The following is a 26,603-nucleotide window of genomic DNA, read 5'->3' on the forward strand; positions in this document are numbered from 1 at the left end:
TACATACTGTCAATGTATTATTTGGTTAATTTGAAGCTTAATGGTCTACACTAGTAATTCTTTTTTGGCTCCTTTTTTTCATATAGGACACTCAGCCTATCCTAACTGACCATGGTTGTTGGCACCGCTGAGGAATCCAACAACCTCAGGGGAAGTCTGCTTAAATGAGGCCCATGGAAGAACACGCAGGTCAGTAGAGTGGGCTTTTGGGCTCCTATAGGCCAGATTTCGATGTTTGAGTAAGACATGTGAAGGCCTCCTATACTCTCCCGATAAGGTGTGCCAAATCGCCATGGCCTGCTGCACGTTGCACAGCATAGCCCTGCGACAGAATATACCATATATCACAGAGGATGAAGACCATTAAGAGTCACAGGGTGAGGTTGTTGAAATGCCTTATGAAGTTGATAGTGTTGTTGAGGAATGATTGACTTACGTCAAGATCTTATTGACAGCTTCTTCACATGAGTGTGAGTATATATTGAAAGTTTTTGAAAGTAACTGTTCAACCAATCTTTCATCTAATGAGGATGATAGTCTGTGCTGGACATTTTTTTTAAAAAGGGCAAGTTAAGGAAAATCCTGGGCAAAGATGTTTTTTGATCAAAGTTTTGACACATTGACTACTGCGTACATGTACATTGTTTATCTTTTGTTGTTGTTAGAAAATGTGTCTTGAAAATAAATCATTTTTTATGTGAAAATTATGTAATCAATTAATTTCTTTTGTTTTAATTCTGTTGTAGGCTCCTTCACCATGTCATCTTCATTTGGACATTTCAACGTTGTGACATTGGCAGTTCTCCGCTGCTGTTGCAAAGTGCAAAAGGAACATGAGTTGATCTTGTAAAAGAGACACACGGACTTTAGATATACATATCTGGGACAGAGAGAACTTGGACAGTGATTGAATGGAAGTTTATAAGATTCCATTGGATTTGGTTTCTGTTGAGTATTGCCACCCAAAAAATATGTGCTGCTTCAATAGCTCTAACCATGTGTTGAAGCCTACCCGAGGCATACTAGTCTTACTTCGCATTGGAAAAAATCCTCATTTTGTGTTCACTGTAGTAAGCTGTTGAGGTGTGTCATTATTGTAGAAAGGACTTCTTGTAGCACACCACTGAAAGTTCCCCTTTGCCTATAGAAGCAATAAAAGTGATCTACTATTTTTGCAACTGCATTGGTGATTTGGAGAGCAGAAGCTGGACTCTGCCAACAGAACACCAGTAGTCCAACAGGAACATCTAAATTGCCTCGGCGGCTTGCAAGCATTCTGTGTATTGCGTACAGATCTAAATATGGTGGGCGGAATGCCGTTGGCTTGAGGAAGTACTCAGGCCCATCACCATGGCAGGCTTTCGGGAAGACCGCTAACCTCTAAATCAGGCCCTCAGTTTAGACCTAAAGTCTAAATTTTCACCTAGAGTCTGACTTTAGACCTAAAGTCTAGCTTTAGACCTGAGGTCTAAGTTAACACCTAGGGGCAGATTTACAAGCACCTTGCGCCACTTTTGCATTACTTTTCCCATGTTAAAAGTGACGCAAAAGTGGCGCAAGGGCTTGTAAATATGCCCCCTACAGTCTAAATTTAGACGTAAAGTCTAGCTTTAGACCTGAAGTCTAAGTTTAGACCTGGAGGCTAAGATTAGCCTTCAGTTCTGGTATGGAGTGATGTCTGTGGCTTCGCGGCGTGGGCTGGTGAATTCTTGAATGACACTGAAAATTTCAAGGGGACAGACCACTGTTTTAAACAGTAAGATCAAATCTCCCCTTGGGAAATCACTGTGTCATACACTTATACTTTACGCACATTTTCAAAACACTCTACAGGCCAATCTCATACCTTAGGTCTTACAATCAGAACCAGAGCTCCAACAATATCAAAAAGCTCCAAGCTTTTAGTAACGTATTTCATAAACACCATTTTCAATTACATGTTATTGCCCAAAAATTGGTACACAATACAGATTCACAATTTGGCGCATTGAAAGTTTTTTTCAAGATGCAAATCAAAAGAGGGATAGTCACATGAGACAGCAAACGATTGCTTCTTGTTCACCCTTAAGCTCATTTTCACCAATACCGTAGAGAGACCAGGGGATTCCCTCTTTGCAAAGATCACTCCTAGATCACTCTATAGAGTTTGCCAACTTCCTCTGGGTACTCGGCGCACATAAAACATTTTTTTCAAGATGAAAATAAAAAGATGGATAGACACATTAGACAGCAAACAATTGTTTCTCGTACAGCCTTCAGCTCAGTTTCTTCAATACTGTAGAAAGAGATCACAGCTCCGACAGCAGAAACCAGTCAATGGCTCCTCACCTCTGGAGACTGGCTGTTGCAGACACCAGCCCTAGTTACACAGCATCTCTTAAATACTCTCTGGAGCATTTCAAAACTTGGTGAAGAAAATCTTGGGACTGGAATCAATTGGGGTCATGTGTTTCCGACTTTTATATACATTTTCTAAGCAGGGATGGAAAGTCACTGTCTCAAACTTCATAACCAGTTCTAAGTGTTTTCTTCACAGCAGTTAGCACTGGCTCAACATGGGCACATTGAATTGTGAGTTTTTTGCACCTGCCAGCCTTCCTGGAGCTGTAATCAGAGACAGACAAAATGACAGGTCTGGCACACAAACTTCAGCAGCCTCTTGTTAGTAAAGTCCATGGAATTTCCATCCTACTCACTGTTTTTTTACCTCAAACCTGTGCTTGCTGCCACATCCAAAAGAGATTCCACTTCCTTAAGTACTTTGAGACACACACATACACATGTCACAGGTTAATGCTAAAGCACACCCTCTGTAAATGCACATAGGATGTTGTCACAAGGTTTTGGTTTTCACACAACAGCAAAGAAAAGGTCTTGTGGCACTGTATATGCTACATTACCTCCACCACTTTATGTGATGAACCTGAAACAGGAATAGTAGTCCACTGTTCACTATGAGGGCACGCTTGGTATGCCCCGCCAGCTCATTAGAAAGGACAAACCTCAGAAGCTGAGACTTCTCCATGCACACTAGACAAGCATGATAACAGGACCAAAATATAAATTTGGATACCAGAATCATATGCAGTTGGGAGCTCAGGATATGGAGATCACGCCTGTATGGAATGTAGGACGATTCCTTGCCCTAATAGTCCCTATAAAGGATTCAGCAAGACATTTACCTTCAGTAGTCAAGAAATCAGTAAGCATATATTTAGATTTATAATAGCATCTGGAACCTTTAGCTTTGAGCAAAGACAGGAAGGAACATAATACTAATGTTACACACATGCTTCTCCTTTTCATGATCGCTATATTAAAAAATGTTCATGCTTTCGATTAATGCAAAATCACTGAACCTGTTTTTATTTAAAATGCTGTTTTGCTATTTGTATGCAATTGCCGGACTATCAGAAAATGTTTACAATTCTTTTTTTTACATTTCTAGGGGGGACTGAAAGCAGTGGTGTGGACTGATGCATTTCAAATGGTTGTCATGATCGCGGGGTTTTTAAGTGTTCTAATTCAAGGAACTATCATCAATAATGGACCGACCAACATTTGGAATATTAATATTAATGGATCGCGTCTAAACTTATTCGAGTAGGCAAAATAAACTATGACTGCTTTTGCTATATTTTTGAAAGTCATAAATGTATGCTTGTAATATCTGCATTTGAAAAAATGACATATCGTTATGTTTTAGATGAGAATGTTATGTTAAAGCGATTTGTTACGCGCACATATACCCTGAGGTGTCATGGCGCCCACTACTCCTAAGCAGGAAGGGCCCTAGTTGTTAAGGAGCCATGGGGCATATTATCAAGCCTATTATCGCTGCTTTAGCGGCCATTTTCTTGTCTTAGCACTGGTTTTCCTTACGCCTTGCATCGCATCTCTAATGAGATGCAAAGTAGGCGTTCCCTAGCAAAACATCATTAAAAATAACGCTATCTGTCCTTCGCGTTATTTACAAGCCCGCCCAGGACACATATAGCAATATTAAAAGCCACGCTAACCGCGGTTATCGGCGGTATTTTACGTCCGTGAAAATCCTGACTTGACTATCTTTTACATGGGAGGTGGATTGTATGGCTAAATCCATACCTTATCTTCACAAAATTGTATCCAAACCCAGGATGGCACCTAAAGCCTCTAGAACTCCTAATGGTGGTGTGTACCATGGTTGCGGAAAGGAAACAATTCCTTTTGTTATTTAACTCTCACACACCCTATTGGTGTCATGCTTCATCATCGGGTTCACCCAGACTCCTAAAGGTCTGGGTGGGCTCGACCATTTTTCAGGGAGCTCCTAGGAGATGTAGGCCAGGGGGACTTAAAGATAAAAATACTACTACCGCCCCAGGTATCCCTTTATTAGTGGGGTTGTAGTGGATATTAAATGAAGAAGTAAAAACCGGGTCTTTTCAGAGGTTATGGTCCTAAGACCCTACAAGACTGCCAACATGTTTCAGCCCAAAAATGAAGAGGCCAAAAAATGGTCCGGTGCTTTCGTCAGGGCCCGACAGAGATCCCTCCCTGGATTGTTCAAAACATATTATGTTGACCTATATATTGATTTTTGAAGGTGCAGAAAGCTGCCTCCTTCGTAACAACAGTTAACAATAGAAGTTAAGTGACAATAAAATTATTATATCACAGTGGGGAGAATACTTATCCCCCTTTTTCTGTAATGAAAAAAGTCCGCCTGTTAGGAGAAAAAGAGAAAAAAACAAGAAAAAAGACCAGACAATGTATTTCAATAATAATCTTGTAGTGCACCTCCTAATCATGCGTGGGTGCACATATTCGTTTCATGCAAGGTCTGTGCTCATGTGACCACAACCGGCAGAGCCATAATGAATTTAGTTAATCCAAACTACCCAACTTGGGTGGTGTGCGCAGTATCAAATTACTCAATTACTATTTACTAGAGAAGAAAAACCTGATTCAATAATCACCATCCGCGTTAAAACCAATATGTGTCGTGATTCATTTATACCACGACTGTGAGCTCATGTATGCCACAAGATTACCATGATTTTTATCCGTTCGTAAGCCTTTGATTCAGACAAATTTCACTTCATGGTATTTATGCTCATACTTTCACTCGCATGTGTCAATATTCCATATGCCAAAATGTGTCGTGATTCATTCATACCACGACTGTGAGCTCATGTGTGCCTAACGGTTACCGTGTTTTTTAGATCCGGTCGTGACCCTTTGATTCATACACTCAAGACAAATTTCACTTAACGGTATTTTATACTCATACTTGCATTCACATGCATCAATATTTCATATGCAATAATGCGTGTCAATCGTCACTCGTATCTATCATACATACATTCGATCTCCCTTACCCAATTAGAGATGAATATGCGTGTCTCAGGGTCAAGATAGGGTAGCCTTGTAGTCACACACTGTTTATAAGAAAAGAAAAGTGAGAAGCTTATCTCGTTGGTATTTAGATTAAAGGGTGCCTCCCCCTCTCTCTATCTCGTAGTGTCGGGGTTTTAAAAAAAAATACTTACTACTCCAAAGGTACTGCCCGGCGGTATACCTATTTGGTATCTTCGATCCCCGGCTTTCGCATTGTATTGTTTGCCAGTGCCATCTATATCCACATCTCCCTATCACTAAGGATTCCCGTATCAATGCAGGTTTATCGCTAGATTCACAGCGATAAACCTGCATTTCGCCGCTATCGCTGAAGGAGAAGAAGAAGAGAAAAAGAAGAAGAAGAAGAGAGCTGAAGGCATTCTTAATACGAGTGATTATATGGGAGTAAGAGGAAAATCTGCTATTTTATTGTTTTGAGAATACCATAGTGGCGTAACAGGAGAAAGAGTGGTGAAGCGATTCTGGTAGTACATTGAAAAAAGCCCTCACACAGCAATTGAGGCATGTTTTCAAGACTGTAGTGGGAGTATTTATCAATCTTTCACACAGCGCAATGCAGCAAGCCACCTAGCTGCACACCATAAAAGGTAAAGGGCAGGAATGCACCATATTTAAGATTATACCAAACATTCCTTCCCTTTACTAGCACTGGTGCACTTTTGGCTGCGTCATGATGCATTAGGGCCTGTGATGTAGGTAGGATTGTTATTGTGCAGTAAGCAAGACCTTCCTGAACAAAAACAATCCTCAGAGCGATATTTCTCTTTCTAAGTGTGCTGCATTATGCAGCACACATAGAATGAGGATAAACAAGGAGAAATAAGGATACTTTTCCTCAATACGCCTCACCTGGGGAGGTGTAGCATTTCGACACATTCCCAGTTCTACCACTAATAGTAAATCTGGTAATGCACCATAATCCATGGGTGGATGCGTGGGAACACCCATGCTTCACCTATGGAACGCCTCCCTGCTGCAGAGTAACGCAAGGCAACGATTTGCGCTGCCATGGGTTACTGTAGATTTATCAAGCCATGCAAGGCCACACAAGGTGGGCTTGTGTAGCTCAATAAATCTCACTTAGGCTTCGTGTGGCCTTTGCACCCCCTTGTGTGGTGCTAGGACAACCCAAAACCTTGATAAATATACCCAAGGTTTTTATATCTTTGTCTGTAGAAGGTCTATAACTGCACAAATTCTCATCCACTTTCAACCAGTATAAAAGCAGCTGCATGGGGTTTGTCTTTGTTTTATTAAAATTCTTTCTAAATGGAATTATTAGTCATAATCATATGCTGATCAACATCCTTGCAAAACACTCTGAATTTGGATTTCATCAGAAAGGCTATTTGTCACTGATGGAGTAACTACATTTCTCATGATTCAAGTCCACCTTCTGGGCCTTTGCTCTATTTTATTATGTCAGATATATCTGAAGTACAGTTAAAATGGAAATGCATGGCCATAGGAATACTTGTCTCTGATCTTGGAATTACAGTTACTAATATATGAGAATGTAGGTAACTTTCACAAAATGTTCTCGAGATCAATCTGCTATAGGTAGATGTAGAGAAATCAGGGTTCAATTCTAATTGATAGACTTTGACTTAGAAACATGTCCTAGTGGAATATCCGTGCTCCAGATGAACTCTTATTAGGAGCCACGGTTGTGCTCCTGAATGCCGACGATGCTTTCTAATTCCAGGGAATCTGGATTCCAGGGATTCTCTGATAGAGAATCTGTTGAACTGAAACTGTTTACTGAAGTCAGAAAGTTTAGCTCCACCAATAATTCTGGGTCTAGCGGACTACTTTGATGCTTCACTGTGCCACTGGCTGTCATAAGCCCTACTCTATAATTAAAGAAATTAGGGGCATATTATCAAGACAGGCAATAAAATTATCGCCGTTTTAGCGGCAGAAAACTGCCGCTAAAATGGCGATAATGTGCTTGATGATATGCTCTATGGAATTCCAATTGAAGCCCATGTTAGATGTGAAGGACATCTAACCTGAGCTTCAATTGGAATTCCATAGAGCATATTATCAAGCCCATTATCGCCGTTTTAGCGGCAGTTTTCTGCCGCTAAAGCGGCGATGATTTTATCGCCTGTCTTGATAATATGCCCCTAAGGTACTTGTGCATTGAGATTTTAGCATTTTGTTTGGAAATTTTAGTTCACAAATTCCACCTGAAAGGTTTATTTGATGTTATTGTACATTATCTTCTGCCAAAACTGCTAAAACAGTTAGACAAGGAGAATTGTCTGTAATGATCAGCCTGTGTGTGATGGCCTAATTGGGTCAAAGGTAAAACCTGGCAAAATCTAACAGGTTAAAACCGTACAGTGTAAACCATATCATGAGAATTTCAGTGCGTTAAACACCAAAATCTGCAAGTTATTTCCCAACAACCTGTTATAGGGGGTATTTATTGCACTCGATAAATAACATACCCAGTGGTGTCATTATTTATCATGTGCAATAACTTCCACTTGTAATTAGGGCCTCAGTCACTTTTTGGAGCTTGGATTCGGGTCAAGGCTTTAGGCTTTAGTAGAAATGGGTTCCATGAGGCCAGATACCTTCATTGCGTGGTCCCACTGAATCAGATTCGCTGCAGTGAAAAAACTGGGGGAGCAACCTGAATCTTTGGCCCAGCAGCAGCACTCATTTATTGGATCAGCTTGCAGGTTGGTCTTATCCTTCGAAGGACTTTGAAGCCAAAACATTCAACATCCCAGGTTTTAGGATTTGAAAGGAGTATACTTTGACTATATCCAAGGGTGTTTAAGGCCATGGGGACAGCATCCTGACTTACTCCAGCAGAGACCAGCAGCAGGGTCAAGGATAGATCCTTTTTGGAAGTGGTCAGCTGGTCAGTTACAGAGAAGGCCTTTTTGTAGCCTATGTCCCTGTAGTTTTAACAGGAGGCCAGTGCTATGAACGTTGGAGTTCACATCTTGGTCCTGAGTACAAGAGGGATAGCAAGTCTAGTCTTAATGCTCTTCACAGGTCACAGACAAGTCCAATCCTCTACAGTTCTTCCATAGGTCCAGAAAGTGTTCTGAGGAGCGTACTGAGGGTGGATCATTTGGGGCACCTCCTAGTCATTCCCTAACTAATGGGGTGAAAGCTCCTAGAGGTAATTCTACTCTTTTTTGCAGCATTGTCCCTACTGCATACAAACCCCCGGCGCCCCCTCTCTGTAGGGCTTTGAAACCAAAAACAGTCCATGTCACATGTTTCAGGATTTGGTTGGAGTACACATTGACCAAACCCAAGGGTTCAAGACCTTGGGGACAGCACTTTATGTCGGCATGGCTTACTCCAGCAGAAACCAGCAGCAGGGTCCAGGGCCGGTTCAGTTGGAAGTGGTCAGCGGGTCAGTTACAGAAAAGAGCTCTTGTAACCTGTGTCCCTGTAGCTTTACCAGGAGGTCAGTCCTATGAAAATTGTCCACATTTTTGTACTGGTACAAGAGGGAGAGCAGGTCCAGTCATCAGGGCTCTTTTCAGGTCACAGACAAGTCCAATCCTCTCCAGTTCTTCCACAGGTTTGGAAAGTGTTGTGAGGAGGGTACTGTGTGTGCAGCATTTATGCCTGGCATCAGTCTGTGAGTTCTGGACAAAGCCTAGTCACTCCCTAACTAATGGGGTGAAAGCTCCTAGAGGTAATCCTTCCCTTTTGTGCTGCATTTTCCTGTGTGCCCTACTGCAAACAAACCCACAATGCTCCTCTGTAGCAAATATCATGATGGCAGAACCTTTCCTCCTTTGTACCGAGCACCTATTCCCACTCTAGGGGTCAGGCCAGTGGAAAGAGTTCTCCTTACCTTTTGTAGGGCCTATGAACTACCTTCCTGCAGGCTTCCCCTCTCACATATCCTTACCCCGATGGGTAAAAGGGCTGCCATGTAGTGGTATTCTCCGGCACCATTCTGTTTCTTTCCTTGTGTGTCAGCTAGGACTTGCAATGGATTGTTGGGTGAGTTCATGTATGCTAGCTTCCTCCCCATGCCGCTTTCAAGAGGAAAAGCCAATGTTTACAATGTCACAAAAATGTCTTAACGTGTTTACTTGTCAGCCTAGCATTATATAATTTTGTGGCTCTTTTTCTAACAGAAATAAAAATTGTGACGTCTTACTTTTTATATTCAGGTACCCATTTCAAGAAGGCCTAAAAAATTCTGAATTTATTTATTTATTTATAACATTTATAGAACGCTACTGTTACCCGAGGGTGTCCTGGCGCTGTGTGAAATTTACCAAAAAAGCACAGCATCGAAGAGGAGAGTTATTCTGAAAACAACCACGTTTTTAAGGCTTTACGAAAAGCCGACAGATTAGTCAGCCCTCTTAGATGTAGTGGGAGCTTATTCCAGGTTTTGGCTGCGTTCACCACAAAACTTCTGCCATCCCAAGAGGCTTTTTTTACCAAAGGAACGTAAACTTGTTTAGCTGCCGCGGACCGAAGCGGTCTGGCGGGAGTATACCTTTTCTAACTGGTAGCCAATTGAGCCTCCGTATCTCCTTGGAGATTGAAGCATACTTAGGGATACCTGATATCAGCCTAGCGGCGGCGTTCTGCAAGAGTTGCAATCTATTCATTATTCCTTCCTGGATATTGAGATACAGGCATAATAATCCAGCCTAGACATAGTGAGTGCTGTGACTACTGTTTGATGACACTCTATAGGAAGGAGCGGGAGAATTTTCTTGCAGGACCTTAAAGCAAAAGACGTGGCAGAGGATACTGAGTTTACTTGGTCGCTAAAACTAAGCTTGTGATCCACCCAAACTCCTAGATTTTTTACCTTCTTGCTATTTGTGGGGAGCGGACCCATGGTGTCAGGCCACCAATCAGGGGTCCAGAACGTAGGGGCATTGCCAAAGCAGACCACCTCGGTCTTATTAGAATTCAATTTGAGACAACTTCTGGTCATCCAATTCCCAACAGCGCTCATACAGTCCCTGAATCGAATTGCCGTACTACGCCATTCGTCTGTTTGTAGAGAAACCACAATTTTTGTGTCGTCGGCATAAGAGGTCAAACTGAACCCAAAAGACTGAATGAGCGGTGCCAGGGAAGAGACATATTCATTAAACAAAGTCGGGCTTAAAGAAGACCCCTGTGGAACCCCACAAGGTAGAGAAAAGGATTCCGATGAAAACTCCCCTACTGACACTGACGGACTCCGATTAGTGAGAAAGGACTTCAGTAGTTTCCATGCAGATCCCTGAACTCCGATCTCCTGCAGCCGGTCCATCAACAAATCGTGGTGAACCATGTCAAAAGCTGCAGAGAGATCTAACATAACGAGTGCAGCCTTACCTCCCTTGTCTAAAATGGTTCATCAGTAGATTTAAGAAGAGCTGATTCCGCACTATGGCCCCCTCTGAAGCCGTGCTGGGTGGGATCCAAAACTTGTGCCGCCTCAAGATACAAACTGAGTTGCGTATTTAGGTTTTTCTCCACAATTTTGGCCGGCAGCAGCAATCTGGAAATAGGCCTAAAGCTGTTGGGGTCTTCTCCATCTAAATTTGGTTTCTTTATAAGAGGCAGAATAGAGGGTTTTTTCCATTCTAAAGGGAAGTATCCTTCTTTATACATAGTGTTGAAAATGGGTGTAAGAACTCGTCAAATTGGTTCTGCCGCTAATTTAATTATGGATATCGGGCAAGGATCTGAGAGGGATCCAGATTTGAGCCACGTCATAAGATTAATAGTGTCAGCGATTGTGAGCTCAACAAATTGGTCCAGATGGACTTTATTTATTACTGTGAAGTCATCCACATTGTCCAGAGTTGTCTCAGATTTAACATGAGAAAAGGAGGAGAAGATGACATTCACTTTCTCATAGAAGAAATTAGTAAGTTTGTCACAAAGTCCCTGACTTGGCGTGATGGTGATAGCTCCCGGATTAGCCAGATTGGTAACTGTATTAAATAGTTCCCTTGCTGAGTTTTTTGCTTTGCTAATCTTCATGGAGAAGAAAGATGCCTTGGCGTTGTGGATCAACTGTTTATACTTATCAAGTCCACATTTATAATTCTCCTTGTCACAATCTAAATAGTTCTTTCTTCATTTTCTCTCAAGATGTTTGCAAATAAGTTTGTGATCCCTCAAATCCTGTGAATACCATGGGCCAGATGGTGCTTGTCTTGTAAACTGGCACATTATACTCGGAGCTAGTTTTTGGCCTGCATCTTCTAGCCAGCTTGCGTAAAATCGTGTGGCCTTGTCCAGATTGTTAGGAGGCAAAATTAAGGTGTCATTGAGGACCTTGATGAGTTCTCCAGCTGATACCTTATTCCAGGCTCTTATCATCAGTTTTTTTTTCATAGGTTTTTGAAAAAGTCGCTCAGGAGTGATAAGGTTAAAAAGGACCGCCTTATGGTCAGACCAAAGTAAAGGAAGAATAGACAAAACCTGCAGTTGTGGGTTATTGGAAAAGATACCATCAAGTGTATGTCCTGCCTGATGGGTCACACCCGACACCACTTGCACTAAGTTGTTACACTTCATAAGATCTAGCAATTTGGCTGTATCCGAGATGGCTTCCAGATGAAAATTAAAATCACCTAAAACCGTGTAGGAGCTAGCGGTAATGCTACTTTCCACAAATTTTCCAGCCTGAATGCAGAAACCACTTCTAGGGCCTGGTGGTCTGTAGATCAAAGAGCCTTGAAAGGTGTATTGAGGGGATAGGTGAAAGGAGAAGTCCAACACCTCGCAGCCTTCCACCCCTCCAGGGTTAAAAGTAGCTGCCAATGAAGAGTGATAAATGACAGCTAGACCACCTCCTCTTCCAGTGGGCCTGTTTAAAACGTAACATACATAGTTGGGAGGTGTGGCTTTAACTAGATCCGGGCCTGAGGCACTATCTGTCCATGATTCTGTGATGAAAGCAATCTTTACGCCTTCATCCTCTATAAATGATGCACACTCCAAGCTATGTTTGATAGTGATCTTACATTCATAAGGACGCATTTCCAAATAATGGTATTCAGCTCCCTAATTGACTTTGCTTCGGTATTAGGAGGGTCAATGGTTTCAAATAGAAGCTCTGGGATTTCAATTCCACACCCTGGGCATCCCTAAGATGCTTCGTAGGCCCATCCTCTAGGTTAATGCAGAGGCATGGATGGGACCTATTAATAGGGTTGATTTTGGAGTTAATACTTTTTAAAAGTATACTAACATATTGTTATTTGATAAGAGTACCTGAGTTTTCACAATCAGGGGGGCTGGCGCTGATCACGACTTCCAGATGACTTCCAGCTTAGGACCTATATAAAGGCTCCATTTTGAATCCAGTTGAGTCAAAATTGTTTGTGTTAGATTGATCCCTCACTGGACTCCGTAAAAATGTCCACCTTCTGCAGTACCTGCTTTATTCCCCGCTCTTTGCCTTACTGCTTGGCATTGACAGCTGGAAGATTTTTCTAAATTATTATTTTTGGAAGACTGCTAGACTTCCGATACAATCTGGTGCCTGGCATTGCCTCTGGAGGTAGTAGGTGGTAGAAAGAAGACCCTCCAAATACGCCAAGAAGACCAGTTCATGACAGCCAGGGAAAATGAGCAAACCTCCTTTGTGGTCACTCCAAACTGTCTGTAGGGGCAGCTTCTCGCCCACTGGACAAAAGAGGGGGCAGGCCCAGGTGTTAGCTACATCTGCCTGGGACCAGGTAGGTCTTAGAAGCTAATCAGGTTTTTCAGCACAGCCCAGATGGTAATCCCACCAGAGGAACGGACCATCTCACATATCTGAAGCCTTTGATTCAGCTCTATGAGCATGTACACACTCAGCGGTGGTCGGTGCAAGTAACAGCAGTGGGGCAGTGGGGTCTTGTAAGGGGGGATTTCGAGGGACAATGCAGAGGGAAAATTCATTATTTATATAATTTCCCCTCAGCATCGTCCCTCGAAATCACCCCTTAAACGGCCCCATCGCCACACTGCTGTTACCTGCAGTGACGGCGGCTGTTCACACTTCATCAAATGTGCTCTGAAGCTCCCTGGTGACCATTAGAGCTCATGCAAATTGCCATCTAGAGGCTTTAGGCATGGAATAGGTAATTTTTCAAAGTTCCTTTTTCAAAATATGTATTGAAAATCTGAATTCACCGTTAAATTTGGCTTGTAATAAATATTTTTAAAAAGTAAAAACATGAACTTTGTAGATTTTTCCCAGCTGATAAAGCAATATTAAATGTAATAGTATACCCCAATGCTTTCCTATTAGGCTGTCAACCCTCCTACAGTGAAAATAGCTTTTGGAGTTCTACATGTAGCACAAATAGTCAAGCCAAAAATCCAGGTGTACACCATGCAAAAAATGGTAATTTCCAACAGTGAATGAGGTAGGCACAAAATATGTACAGACGTAACATAAAAGTCGCACTGGTTTGCTGGCGGCAAGACATTAATGGTGGGGCACAACTCAGAGTAGGTGAGTAGGATTAGGAATTGAGTGGCATACTTTCAAGGATCTATCACCGAGTTATCAGCACTTTATCGCAGCCAAAGTCGCAATAAATATATCGCCCCATTCACAAGCTGGTGCTAACAGCCCATATCACCAGTTTACCTGCAATAGCAGCCACCAAAAATATCACCACAGATGACCCTGGCAACTATCGCTAATGAAATGCAGAGTATGCGTTCCCGAGCATAAAGCCGCAACAACACCACACCGCAACATTCTCAACGACCAGCCAGATTGGTGATAAGACCACAAAACAGGCGATAAGGCACGGTAGCAGAAGGAAATTAACACCTGCTCTGATCTGGTGTAAAGTCGAATGACAACCTGCACCAGAAAAGGGAGCACAGCCCACAGCCACACCTGAACATCAACAGATGCCATGGAGCTACTGATCATGCAGCTTGGAGCCCCAACAGGGCCACAACACCCACCGCCACCACCACCAGGCCCGCCACCCCCACCCGGACCCCCCAATCCCCCAGACCACCACAGAGGCAGCGCAGAAAAAGACAGCGGACCTTCAGGAAACGCAACACCCTCACAGACCTAACAGCAGAGAATGTCATTGCCCACTACAGGCTCAAAAGGACAACTATCCTCCGCATCCTGGCCATCATTGCCCACAGGCTGATGGTACCAACACAGCGGACAACCAACATCCCACCTCAGACAAAGCTGCTGGTTGTGGTGCACCTGTTGACCTCTGGTACCTTCCAACCAACAACTTCCAGATCCGGAATAGTCTCACTGCCAGCCCTATCCAAGTTCCTCACACCTGTCCTGGATGCTATCATCAGCTTGGTACCCCAGTACCCTCACTTCCCCCACACTGCGCAGGAACAGCTGGAGACCAAGCAAACCTTCTACGCCATAGCTAACTTCCCGCATGTGTGGGAGGCAATCGACTACACACATGTCCTACTTGTGCCCTCTGCCGCCACTGCACACAATTAGCACAGCCGGAAGCACACGCATTCCATCAATGTACAGGCAATAGTGGACCACTGGGGACTCTTCACCAATGTCGTCGCCAACTACCCAGGCAGTGTGCATGATTCCTTCATCTTCCGGCAGTCCATCATCAACCAGCGCTTTGAGGCTGGCACCCACAGAAATGCTCTGCTCGTTGGTAAGTGCCAACTGAACACACCACACCCCCCAACTCCACAATCATGCAAATTACAACTCTGGAAATGCACACATTACAGACTCACATACAACATGCCAAACAACATGCCCATCCACCAAACACGACAGCACAACTTACTGTGGTAACCTGGGCTAGCCATGTACATGAGCCAACAATGGCATGGCTGGCACCTCAGCCACACAATAGCGGAATGTAGGAAGAGGTGGGAACCAGGCATGTGCGATGGAGGCAAGTGACCCATGAATGAGAATGTACACAAAGCCAAGTGTGGTGGTGATGTGCTGGACAGACTGCAGTCTGCATATCACAGACATATCCATGTCTACATGCACTGCTGTTGTTTGGAGTACAGTGGACAGTGGACGCAACCATGTCACCCCAGCCAGTGGGGAAGATCGCGGAAATGTAGCTTGTGACTTCCCCCCCTGTATGCGTGTGCGGAGTGGGCTGGCCCGGCACATGCCAGGCCAGCGTAGGGCTGTGAATAAAAAGCACGTAGCTCTGAGCGTGGTTCTCTTCTGGAATGGCCAAAGTGTCTGCCAGGGTGGTGCCTCTCACCCTGCCATGAGGCCGTTGCCATCGCCATGAGCGGTGTTGCCTACGATCCTGTGCGCCTGCTGCACCCCGGGAATCTGGTCCCTGAACCCGTCTTGCCTGCCCCTGTGCACCCAGGCCTCACTGCTCACCTGCCGACACCGGCGTGTGTCAAAGAGGGCCCACCACGTGCCGGTGCAAGCTCCAAGCTTGTGGTCCGCGACCTTGGCAGCCTCCTCCGACCATCTCGGACTCTGCGACACAGGCCTGCAGTACTACTTTCTCATTGACGTACTCTACGCTGCCTCCGGCCTACACTACGGTCAAGTAGGTCACACATTTGGAACTGAGTCTTGATATTCTGATGGGCGAGTTCATATGTTCATGGGACGTTGGATGTCACTGTACTCCCTTCAATATGGTGCCACCAAGTCTGTGCATAGCATTCCAATCATACGTGTCTGTGGTCCCTCGCTGACTACCGCCTTCGTTCCCCACTGCGGGCCAGTAGGTCACACATTTGGAACTGAGTCTTGATTTCTCAACGGCAGAATTCATATCATTGTACGCCAGGAGAGGAGTAAGAGGAAGATGCGGTTCAGCCCGGAGCAAAAAAGGAGGTATCCGAACACTACCGACAACTGCTCTGGTGTCACTGACTCTGTTCCATGCGAACCAACGACACGTGGCTGTGGGCCCCGGCTGACGGCTGCCTCAGGCCTACTCTGCGGTCGAGTAGGTCACACATTTGGAACTGAGCCTTGATTTATTTATGGCAGATTTTATATCATTGTATAGGCCTCATCCCGGACTGCATCCACTTTCAGCTCCGGTGCCACTAAGACTGTGCTCCGACATTCATGGACACTCTCTGGTTGAACTCTGGTGGCGTGTGAGTCTATGGACTTGGGGCTTTCTCCATCATCATGTAGGTGATACTGACTTGGTGGTAAAAACGAGGCTGTAGCATTCCACTCCTCCATTTGCCTGTTTCTGGCGGCATCTGCCCTCTGCATCATGCCCTGGAGGACACCTTCCACTGTCCCCTGTAACCCTCAGCGACATTCACCTTCGACATCGACGAGGACCCGCTCAACAAGCGTGGCCCTACCTCCGTGCACCACAAGTCACCGTCCCGTGGCGGTGTTCCTGTGCCGGCTGCAGTGCATCTGGGGCCACTAACTCTGTGCTGCTCAAATCATGGTCCCTGTCGGATTGAATATTGGATGGCATCTGGGTCGATGGCCTGGGGGTCGTCAATGCCATGTGTCTGTGGCCCTGCGCTGTCCGCTGCCTCCAGCCTCAACTGCGGTCCACCTGGGCTCACACATCAAATCGTGTCCTGACCTGCCCGGACGTCGCATCACCGCAGGATGCATACGCCACCACAACCAGGCCCACCTCCAACCAACAACTGCCAGAGTTGGAAGAGTCTTACTGCCAGACTATCAGAGTTGCTCACACCTGTCGTGGATGTCATCATTAGCTTGATACCCTGCTCAGCTGTTCAGGTGCCACTAACTCAGTGCACCACAGCTCATGGACCATTTCTGATTGAGTTGTGTGCTGTTGACAGCTCACGCAGCAATGTCCCATCAGGCAGTGTGGAGGACCTGGGACAATGATAAGGAAAATGATGCAGGTGTAACACACTCCACTGCAGCAGGAATACCCCGAAGGGACACAATCCTAGACAACTTATTCACATGAGCACGCTCAGCTCTGGTGCCCCAACCTCAGTGCACTGCAACTCACGGACCCTTCTGGTTGCATATTGGGTGAACACTGTACTTTCTCCAGCTACCACCATGATGCTTCACAGTTGTTTCTGTTATGCTGGTGTTTTCTGTTTCCGTTTTGATTGTGATCACTGTTCAAGTTGTTGCCAGCACCAACGACTCCATGAGGGCTGGCTTACACTCACCCCACACACATCCAGCACAAGCGTCACTGTACATGTGACCCTGGCAATAAAGGTGTCGAGCGCACATGCCCATAGCTAGTTCGACGAACTATCTGAGTGTGTCCGTGTGGTCATGATGTATGCATTAGGGCCCCGGGTCCAACAACATTACATTGTGCCGTGTACAGCCGATGCAGCCATGTCACCGCAGGCAGCAGGTGAGACCTTGCACATGTAGCTTTGTCATCCCACACTCAATACGTAAAAGGAGTGAACTGGGCCGGCGTACGCAAGTAGAGCGTGGGAATGTGGATGATTATCCTGTAGCTGTGGGTGTGGTTCTGTACTGGAAATTTGCAAAGTCATGTGTCTGATGGGACTTAGACACCCATGTATGTGATCTAGTTCAGCTTCCATGAGGTCAAACCCCACCCGCACCTGTTCGGCCACCCCCTTCTGGCAGTCCGACACCTGGCCTTGGAATGCGATGTGTGCTCCGGTGGGCTGCTGGGAGCCAGCTGTGGTGGTGGGTGAGTCCAGCTGTGTGGTCTGTGCAGGGGGTGGGGTATCCTCGATGCAGCTGGGCTGCCCTGCTCCTGGAGGTTGATTGCCTAAGATGTCCATGAACTGTTGTAGGGCGTCGGTGTCGAAAGTGTGGAGGTCCTCTTCAGCATCACTGTAGAGTTGTCTGGTCTGCTCTGCTGGAGGTGTTGTTTGTCCCTCTGCAATGTGAAGGGGAGATGCTTTTTGACATTGTGTTGGCATGTATGTTGATGCATTGTTTAAGTGTACATACAGACTGCATGACAATGTACATTGTGACTGTTTGGGAGGAGCAGACTATTTAATGCAGGACAGTGGACATTTGGACTACATGACATAGGTGAGGTTGTACACGTACATTTTCATCTCACAGATTCCTGCTATGTCAGATGTGGTTGGCTAGTTTCTACGCACAAGCGGACCCAGTTGTGTCCTCTGTTCTGCAGTGTTAGTGTTGCATTGTGTACCACATTGTCTTCAATGTGGATGTGCTGTTATTGCTATGTGTGTGTGCTGCATTGTGGGAGAGTCGCCCCTGCAACTGTGATTATGCTAACCCCTTATCCCTTTGAGGCGGTGTGCCTTTGACTTTTGTGCTTTTAAGGTGCTGTGATGTTGGCGACTTGGGTCATTTGTGCTCTTGGACAGTTTTTGTACTCTTGTGCATTGTTTGTCTGCAGATGTATTGTTGATGTCAGTGGTTGTTTGTGCACGTGGATGTGTCAGAGTGGGACCTGCTCCTTTACAGATGTGGTCCACACTCAGCCACCTCAGTGTCGTGGCGTGCACAATGTCATGGTGATTGCACTCCAGCCATGCTGATCGTCATGTTGTGTCACTTGCATTGTCGGTGTGGCTCACAAATAAGCATCTTTGCTGGGTTTTGCACGGGTGCATGAGTTGGTTGTGGAATTGGTGAGGTGGGACCCCTTTGGGCACATGGTGGATGGGGGCCTACTTGATGTTTGTATGTGTGCTGTAGTGTGCCACGGGGATAAGGGACAAGATCCAGGGTCATTGTGGGTGTGCGGTGTGCTACACATCGTAGTGCATGTGTGCCATTGTGCCTGTCTCCCCCCGTCCCCCCAGTCCCTGGTCGTTACTCACGCTGTTGATGTTGTGTCAGGTCATGTTGAGCTGTGTCCGGACTCCCGACTCCTTGTACTGTCTCCACACTGATGACTGTGGCCACCATTTCCTCGAGCTCCTCCTGTGGCTCAGGACTCCCACCTCCAGTCGCAGTTGCTGCCTTCCTGTTGGCAGCAGGTTTCTGCTTAGTTTGGCTTTTCACATCATGCCAGCGCATCTTGACCTCCCCAATTGACACTCCGACTGCATTCACGTTGTGTACAATGGAATGCCATATTTCCGTTTGTATTGCCAATGACACGGTGGGGGTGACGAACAGTTGTTGTTAGTGTTCTGTCACCTCCGTGAAGACGATCCGGTTGTTAAGCGGACTTTGCCCCGTCTTCCTCTTCTCCTTGGCCTTCCCGACCTCGAGGTTCCTTGCTGGTGGTCTGTGGGCCTTGTGGGGTTCGCGTTGACCTGGGCACTCGGTCTGGGTGCATCAATGGTGCTATGCAGTTTATTTTGGTTTTGGTGTGTTTTACTTGTTCTGCTTTTATAGTGCATTTTCCCGCATGACACGTGGGAATTGCAGGCCTGTTGCTGGTTATCGGTGATTTTTGTATCGCGATTGGCCTCATTGCAACTTTTTTCACGTTTGTGTTTCGTATTTTTACGGCGTCGCGTTGATTTTAACGCGGTCATTTGATGCGTTATCGTGGGACTTTCGCTGGTGCCGCCAGGTTGAGAATACTACGTTAATACGGCATTGTTTTCCCGCGATAGACTGCGATATGCAAAGTTGCAACAAGCTAATTTTGCGATAATTATCACACGTTCTTGAGAATATGCCCCACAAATTTCTCTTTGTGTCGAGAAGAGTTATTTGTAATAGCTGTAGTGATGCTGGTGGATCTGAGGGTAATATAAGGCTAACTCCATGAAGTGGAAATGGGAGTTCAAACACATATAAGCAGGAGGGGGTGATATTTATACAATACAATATCTATCACTGTTATGATACTGTGAGTTGGAGGCATTGAGGGAGGTTAAAAAGCATATGTGTGGCAAGGATGATGATTGTATCCAGTTTGTTAATGAAATAATATTTTTTCATTATGTTGCCAACTGATTGATGAACAACACAATTAAATGCATTTAAAATTGTGATTGTTTAACAAAGTGTGCAGCAGAGATGTAAATAAAATGAAAGATCTTTAATAGAGATAATTTATGTGAACTTGAATATGGTTTTATTAACATTTGCCTAATTAAAACAATTCTAGCTTTGATACAGACCCATTGAGAAGACATACATTTTGGACAATTGCTGTAGGAGGAACATTTACCTGGCTAGGAATCTATGGAGTCAATCAATCAACAATACAGAAATGCCTTTCTTGCAAATCAGAACTGCACGCTAAACTGTGAGTAAACTGGTACATTGTGGTAAAACAACCATGATAGTGAATTGGAATTTCACATCTGAATGGGTAGTCATCAAAGTTACATACATTCAATTACGCATACATGGATTTCAGAAGCTTTTTTTTCTGTTGTTTAATTGATGTACATCATAACAAAGAATACCAACAGCATGTGGGGGGTCACTCCCACTCCCCCCTCCTTTTTCTGAAGCACCTAAAGAAGATGTTATGGGAAGAGGCTGAAACTGAACTGTGCAACTGATAATGTGTATTACTCTGTCTCTTGTTCTAAATGAAATTATGATTGCTGATGCCAACTGAATCTTAATATTGTACGTATGTATATGGCCAACTTTTGATACCTCTCTGAATATTACTAATGGTGACTTCATTGTGAGAACTTACTCATCACTGGCTGTGGCTGTGGTATTCGACACTCCTGGTCTTGTGCCTTATTGGACTTATTATGGATACTCTGAACATTTGTAATACTTAATACTGTTCCTCTTCCCTCTGATGTTTCCCATTTCGTATGGCAGTAATAATGTATCAAACATTTGGAATGCTTTTTCCCCCGTTCTTTCTGTCCTTTATATACCATCACATCATCCGTAATGGCTTTCCCCTTCTTTTTTGTTTCCATGTCTTGTTTTTCTCCTTCCCTTTTCTCTTCACTATTATAAATGATAATGACCGGTACGTAATACAATAATATTCAGATATATACAAATTTACTGATCCAAAATGGACAATTCCTTGTACAACTGGCCATGATTTTAAGGGGCGAAACACGTGTTGGCTGGGCCCCACAAAAGTATATTTCTTTCCTTACCATCCATGATCCTAAATACAACTCTGAGAATTGAAGAGATTCCTACCTTATTTTTGACTGTTTTAAGCTAGCACTGGATGCATCACAGGGATTCCTCTGCACCATTATGAATATACTTACTTGTCCTGGTACACTCGCCTGTCACTGAACCAATGAGTAAGGGGCTTCCCATTTCCAAGGACAAGTGACAATGTAATTTTCCTCATTAGCACGCAGGTTGGATAAACAAAACTGGATCCATTATTCCTCTCTCTATCAGTATGTTTTCTTCACTTGTATTTGATGAATCCAACTCTGCTAACAGATTCTATACAAGAGACACACCTTAAGCCATGGAAGCTCTTTACCATTATAAAAGGTATCAACACATAGAGTGCTTTTAAAACATTAAAGTGCTACATATAAAAAGTAAGTGCAAAAGAAAACATTAAAGATATTCAAATACATACATTTACATATTAATGTATCTTAAAAGGTATCCTTCACAACAAAAATGGAAGCTGTGACATTTATGTACTAATGACACCGAAGCACCAATACAGCTGTACACCAAGACGCCTCTGCTTCAAACTTGCCCATTTGCTAATGCCTCTATGTGGAAGAGCAATCAATAGACTGCTTCATGACAACCAGAGATTAAATCGGACTAGTTTAGATTTGAGTCTATTTAAAAAAAGCACAATCACAAAAAAACAAGTTATGGGGCACGATTCCACCAGCCCAATGACCACAGTTAATGTGTTAAACCTTCATTTACCTGTGGCTTGTTTCTAGTCAGTATATTTTTGTGTACTTGGATTTTAAGCCCAATTTACAGTGATAAAAGTGTACTGAATGCAGATGCAATTAACTAAAAAGCCCAAACTGCTTACTTAACTGAGCCGCGTGGATGCGTTTGCTTTTCAATCTCTGTGCTTCTCTGGCGCTGCCTTTTCTACAGCTGTTAGCTTAACATCTGTTTTATTTTTGTTTATCATTGGACAGCGTGGGGATGTTACATAATGTCACCTCATCTAAATGTCTATGAATGAGATTCTGCACATTGTTAGAGAGGAATGTAGTACCTGCTAGCAGAGAAATCTATCTGAGTAGCTGTTATGCTGAAAGGGCAGGTTCAGGCGCGGCATAGTCATGAGTTGGAGCTTGGATGCTGCCTTATGGTACCCATGAAACAGCACAGCATTACAAGAACACAGGAACATACATGCTGATTTGTGATTGGCTGAGAAGCACTCCGGCATAACACATTGTATAAGTCATAATTTGATATGTCTCATTCATGGCAGACTCCGATAGTTGTGGCTATGAAGAACACTCTTTGAAGTCCGGTGGCTATAATATTTAAACAAGCATTTACAATGCAATGGTCTCGGCAATATTATAGGTAGAGCTATTGGTATTGCTTATTATTTTTTTTATCATTTTTGTATCCTAAATAAATGGCATTGTCATTTCTATTGGCATTAGCTTTTTTTTTGCATATGTGATACCTATTGCATTAGCAGAGAGAGAGCGAGGTATTGAAATAGAGAGTGAGGAAGAGAGAGAGAGAGTGAGGTAGAGAGAGAGAGAGTGAGGTAGAGAGAGAGAGAGTGAGGTAGAAAGAGAGAGAGTGAGGTATTGAAAGAGAGAGTGAGGTAGAGAGAGAGAGTGAGGTAGAGAGAGAGAGTGAGGTAGAGAGAGAGAGTGAGGTAGAGAGAGAGAGTGAGGTAGAGAGAGAGTGAGGTAGAGAGAGAGAGTGAGGTAGAGAGAGAGAGTGAGGTAGAGAGAGAGAGTGAGGTAGAGCGAGAGAGTGAGGTAGAGAGAGAGTGAGGTAGAGCGAGAGTGAGGTAGAGAGAGAGTGAGGTAGAGAGAGAGTGAGGTAAAGCGAGAGTGAGGTAGAGAGAGAGTGAGGTAGATAGAGAGTGAGGTAGATAGAGAGTGTGGTAGATAGAGAGTGAGGTAGATAGAGAGTGAGGTAGATAGAGAGTGAGGTAGATAGAGAGTGTGAGGTAGTGAGGGAGAGGGATGTTGTGAGGTAGTGATATATAAGCATAGAGTGATGTGATGTAGTGAGATAGAGAGAGGTAGTGAAAGAGAGAGTGAAAGTGAGTTAGTGAGATAGAGAGCGATTGAGGTAGTGAGAGAGAGTGAAGTTGTGAGCGAGAGAGTGAAGTTGTGAGCTAGAGAGTGAGGTAGTGATGTTTTGAGAGAGAGAAGTTGTGAGATAGTGAGGTAGTGAGATAGAGTGGATTAGTGAGGTAGAGAGAGTTATGTCATGTTGTCTAGAACTAACTATATCATCACCACTAAAAAGTCCAACTCAGGAAAGGGGTCAGGAAACAACTGTCCAATTTCCTTCACTCCGCAAAGGCAGAAACGAAATATAGGGGTTAGGGGAAATATACTGGTGTGAACCCCGAAAAGCAGGGCATGGCTGACAATAACATGCTTGATACTTTCTGCCCCTTTCATAATTGTGAATATATACTAAGGACCACTTCCTGCCCTTTAACCTGATCCTACTTTGTATAAATGATTCCTGCGGGAACACGAACCTTACCTGAAAAGTCTTGTTAATTTCACCCCCAACACTATTGTTGCTACTTTACCCGAGACAAATCTTTTAAGGGGAAAATGTTCATTTTCCTGAATTACCAGTTGATATGTACAATTCTCAACCAAAGTTCCTATGTTTTAAAATGAAAACATTCTTATATTCCCAATATTTCGCTTTAAACCAAGCCCCCAAAATGAAGAGAGTAAATTACTCAATCAAATATCTTAACTGAACCTTGGCATGGAAATTGTTGGAAGGAAAGCAACCCGACCTATAGCACTCATGAGAATGAGAACAGAATCTGCAAGGGGAATTTGAAAATAATGTGCGCTTCTACGATCTGTAAGTCAAAGGCTTAAAACATGGGCCAAGGTCCGAAAAGCCGAGGTAGGGGAAATCGGCATCCGTCTGATAAGCAGGGCAGATGCGGCCTTGAGTGGAGCTTTCCGGCGGAGGGAGGCGGTTTCTAGAGCAGAAATAAAGGGTGAGCTCACCATCTCGACAATTTTAGAGGTGCTGTAACACTTACGTTACTCTCGGATCCCGAGCTGTGAAAGCTGAGAATTAGGAAAACCATGAAACTACGTTTAACTTGAAATGCGATCGTCACCAGCAGCTCCTGGCAGGGAACAACCGAAATTACATGTTGGCCCATCTACACCCTTGAAACACGCCCTGTGAGGACGCCAAGAGATGCTAATTGCATGCATGCTATACTGACTGCCGATACATGACTCCAGCATTGCTCTTCCTCCCCACTCTACTTGTTAACCAAAGGTCTCATAACCACTTGGAAATGAATCACCCTGTCCTGGGTAAAGCGCCTGCGACAGCAAAAGAAAAAAAAAATCCAAAATAGTGGATGACACAGACTGTTAAGAAGAGAACGTCTGAGAGGGTGCATGTAGAGTTGTAAATAGTACAATAACGCACCGCAGGAAGAGATTAAGACAATGCATAAAATATGTAAATTGTTTTTTACTCCAGAAATTAATGTATGCATCGCTAAAGTGCGCCAGTTTGATATACGAGGTAAGACGTTCCGTCTCATCTGCGCGTCTGCAGTGTGACGAAGGTGCGACACCCTCGACACAAAAAGCCGCCAGGGACAAAATGAGAGAAGAACTACTGCAGCTGCTAATTAACAGAGCAAAAAAAAACATAACGAAGCAGGCTCGTCGAAGGAGGGTGGGTGGGAAGTGACGGCATCCTCCTCATCCTGCAGGTATTTGTAGACAGCTCGATGCCTCCCGTCCCCTAAACACCCAACGGCGCCTGGGGAGAGGTGGTAAAGGCGAAAGTTACACCAGATAACACTGGAATATGACAAGACAAAAATAAACTCTAAGCTCTGTACTCGGGTGTCGACTCACCGACCCTCTTTTAGTCACGTCTCAGGAATATAAACACTTACCAAACATCGGTGTACAAAGGCGACAAAGCAGAGTCGCCACGACGCTGTTTGTTCACCCTCTGTCACCCCTGAACACAGTGTGGTTTAACGTGACTAAGATCCGTAAACCACGAGGTTATATTTGTTTACGAAAAAACTTACCTGAATGTCGCGGTAGACGCGAGAGGAGTCAACAAACCAACTAGGCGGGCAGCGCGAGAGAGCAACAGCAAGAAGATCCTCACGGCCAGACGATGGATAAAAAATGGCGGATGGGAGCTTCCAAACTTTTTCGGATTCGGGGGCGTGTTCCTGCTGTTCGAAAAAGGGCGTGGCTAAAAAGTGGAAAGAACAGCAGGAACACGCCCCCGAATCTGAAAAAGACGGAGCCTATTTGGAGGGACGGCTCTCTCCTCCAATGGCTGTCCTCCGTTTAGGGAGCCAGCCAATGGAGGAGAAGCAAAAAGAGAGGCGGGCTAAGGAGCCACTCTAGGAAACATAAAATCTCCGACTTCCGGTTCTGCCTTCGGCAGACCGGTAGTCCTCGACCTAAAAAGTACATGGCCAACCTCGTCCTTGTTAATAATACTTGTCCATTTTTCTGAAGGTTATTTCTAGATTTTCATTTGATATAATATCGTAGGCCCTCAGCCTAAATTCCTCTTCTTCCCATTAGACTATTTGTCTACAATTGGAACCCTCAGCAAATGATTAGAGACCCTGGCACGGCCCATGAGACCCTCTGCTTGAATTTAGATACTCTACACTTGCCTTTAATCTCCTACCTTATCTGAGAACTTTTCAACGCCTTCATCAACCCACACAGGCCCACTGTCAGTGACCCATGGAGTGGCTAGGGGGCTCTGGCATGCCCACCGAGAATCCCAGCATTCCCTAGGTTACTGCAAGCTTGCCCTTACACTACCTTATTTGGCACTTAGAGGTCATTATATCTACGGTAGACACTCTACAAGGCCCTCAAAGACCCTAAAATGTTTCAGAGACCTTCAGCTAGCCTTCAGATAACCCCTGCTGGCTATAGGTGATTCTCAGCTTACATTCAAATACAACTTACTGGCCTTTAGAGGCCTACAGTCATCCTTCAGAGTGGTCGGAAAGTCTGTGCTCAAAAAGGGTCAGAGTAACTAAAATGGTTCTTATTCACTTGAAGATAGCTCACAAATGTCTCTCTCAGTGGCCCATAGGATTCTATTGAGCACCCCCAGCCGATCCTTCAAAATCTTCGAATGCCCATCAGGGACCTTAGGCATTCCACCCCCAAGCCCACAGAGAACTTCACCCAAGCAGTAGAAATAT

The 26,603-nt window shown here is 44.4% G+C and overlaps 1 protein-coding gene across 2 annotated transcripts in view; it reads left to right on the top strand.

The window, feature by feature from the left end:
* LOC146859890 (sodium-coupled monocarboxylate transporter 2-like) overlaps positions 1-26,603 on the top strand; it is a 439,901-nt gene that overhangs the window by 274,099 nt on the left and 139,199 nt on the right. For both annotated transcript variants that reach the window (XM_085643626.1, XM_085643627.1), the window contains 2 exons: positions 3,449-3,603; positions 20,382-20,522. In XM_085643626.1, coding sequence (XP_085499752.1) covers positions 3,449-3,603; positions 20,382-20,522 — 296 coding nt within the window. The remainder of the gene's footprint in view (positions 1-3,448; positions 3,604-20,381; positions 20,523-26,603) is intronic.

Source organism: Triturus cristatus, chromosome 3_1, assembly GCF_964204655.1.
Source record: "Triturus cristatus chromosome 3_1, aTriCri1.1, whole genome shotgun sequence".
Classification (NCBI taxonomy): Eukaryota; Metazoa; Chordata; class Amphibia; order Caudata; family Salamandridae; genus Triturus; species Triturus cristatus.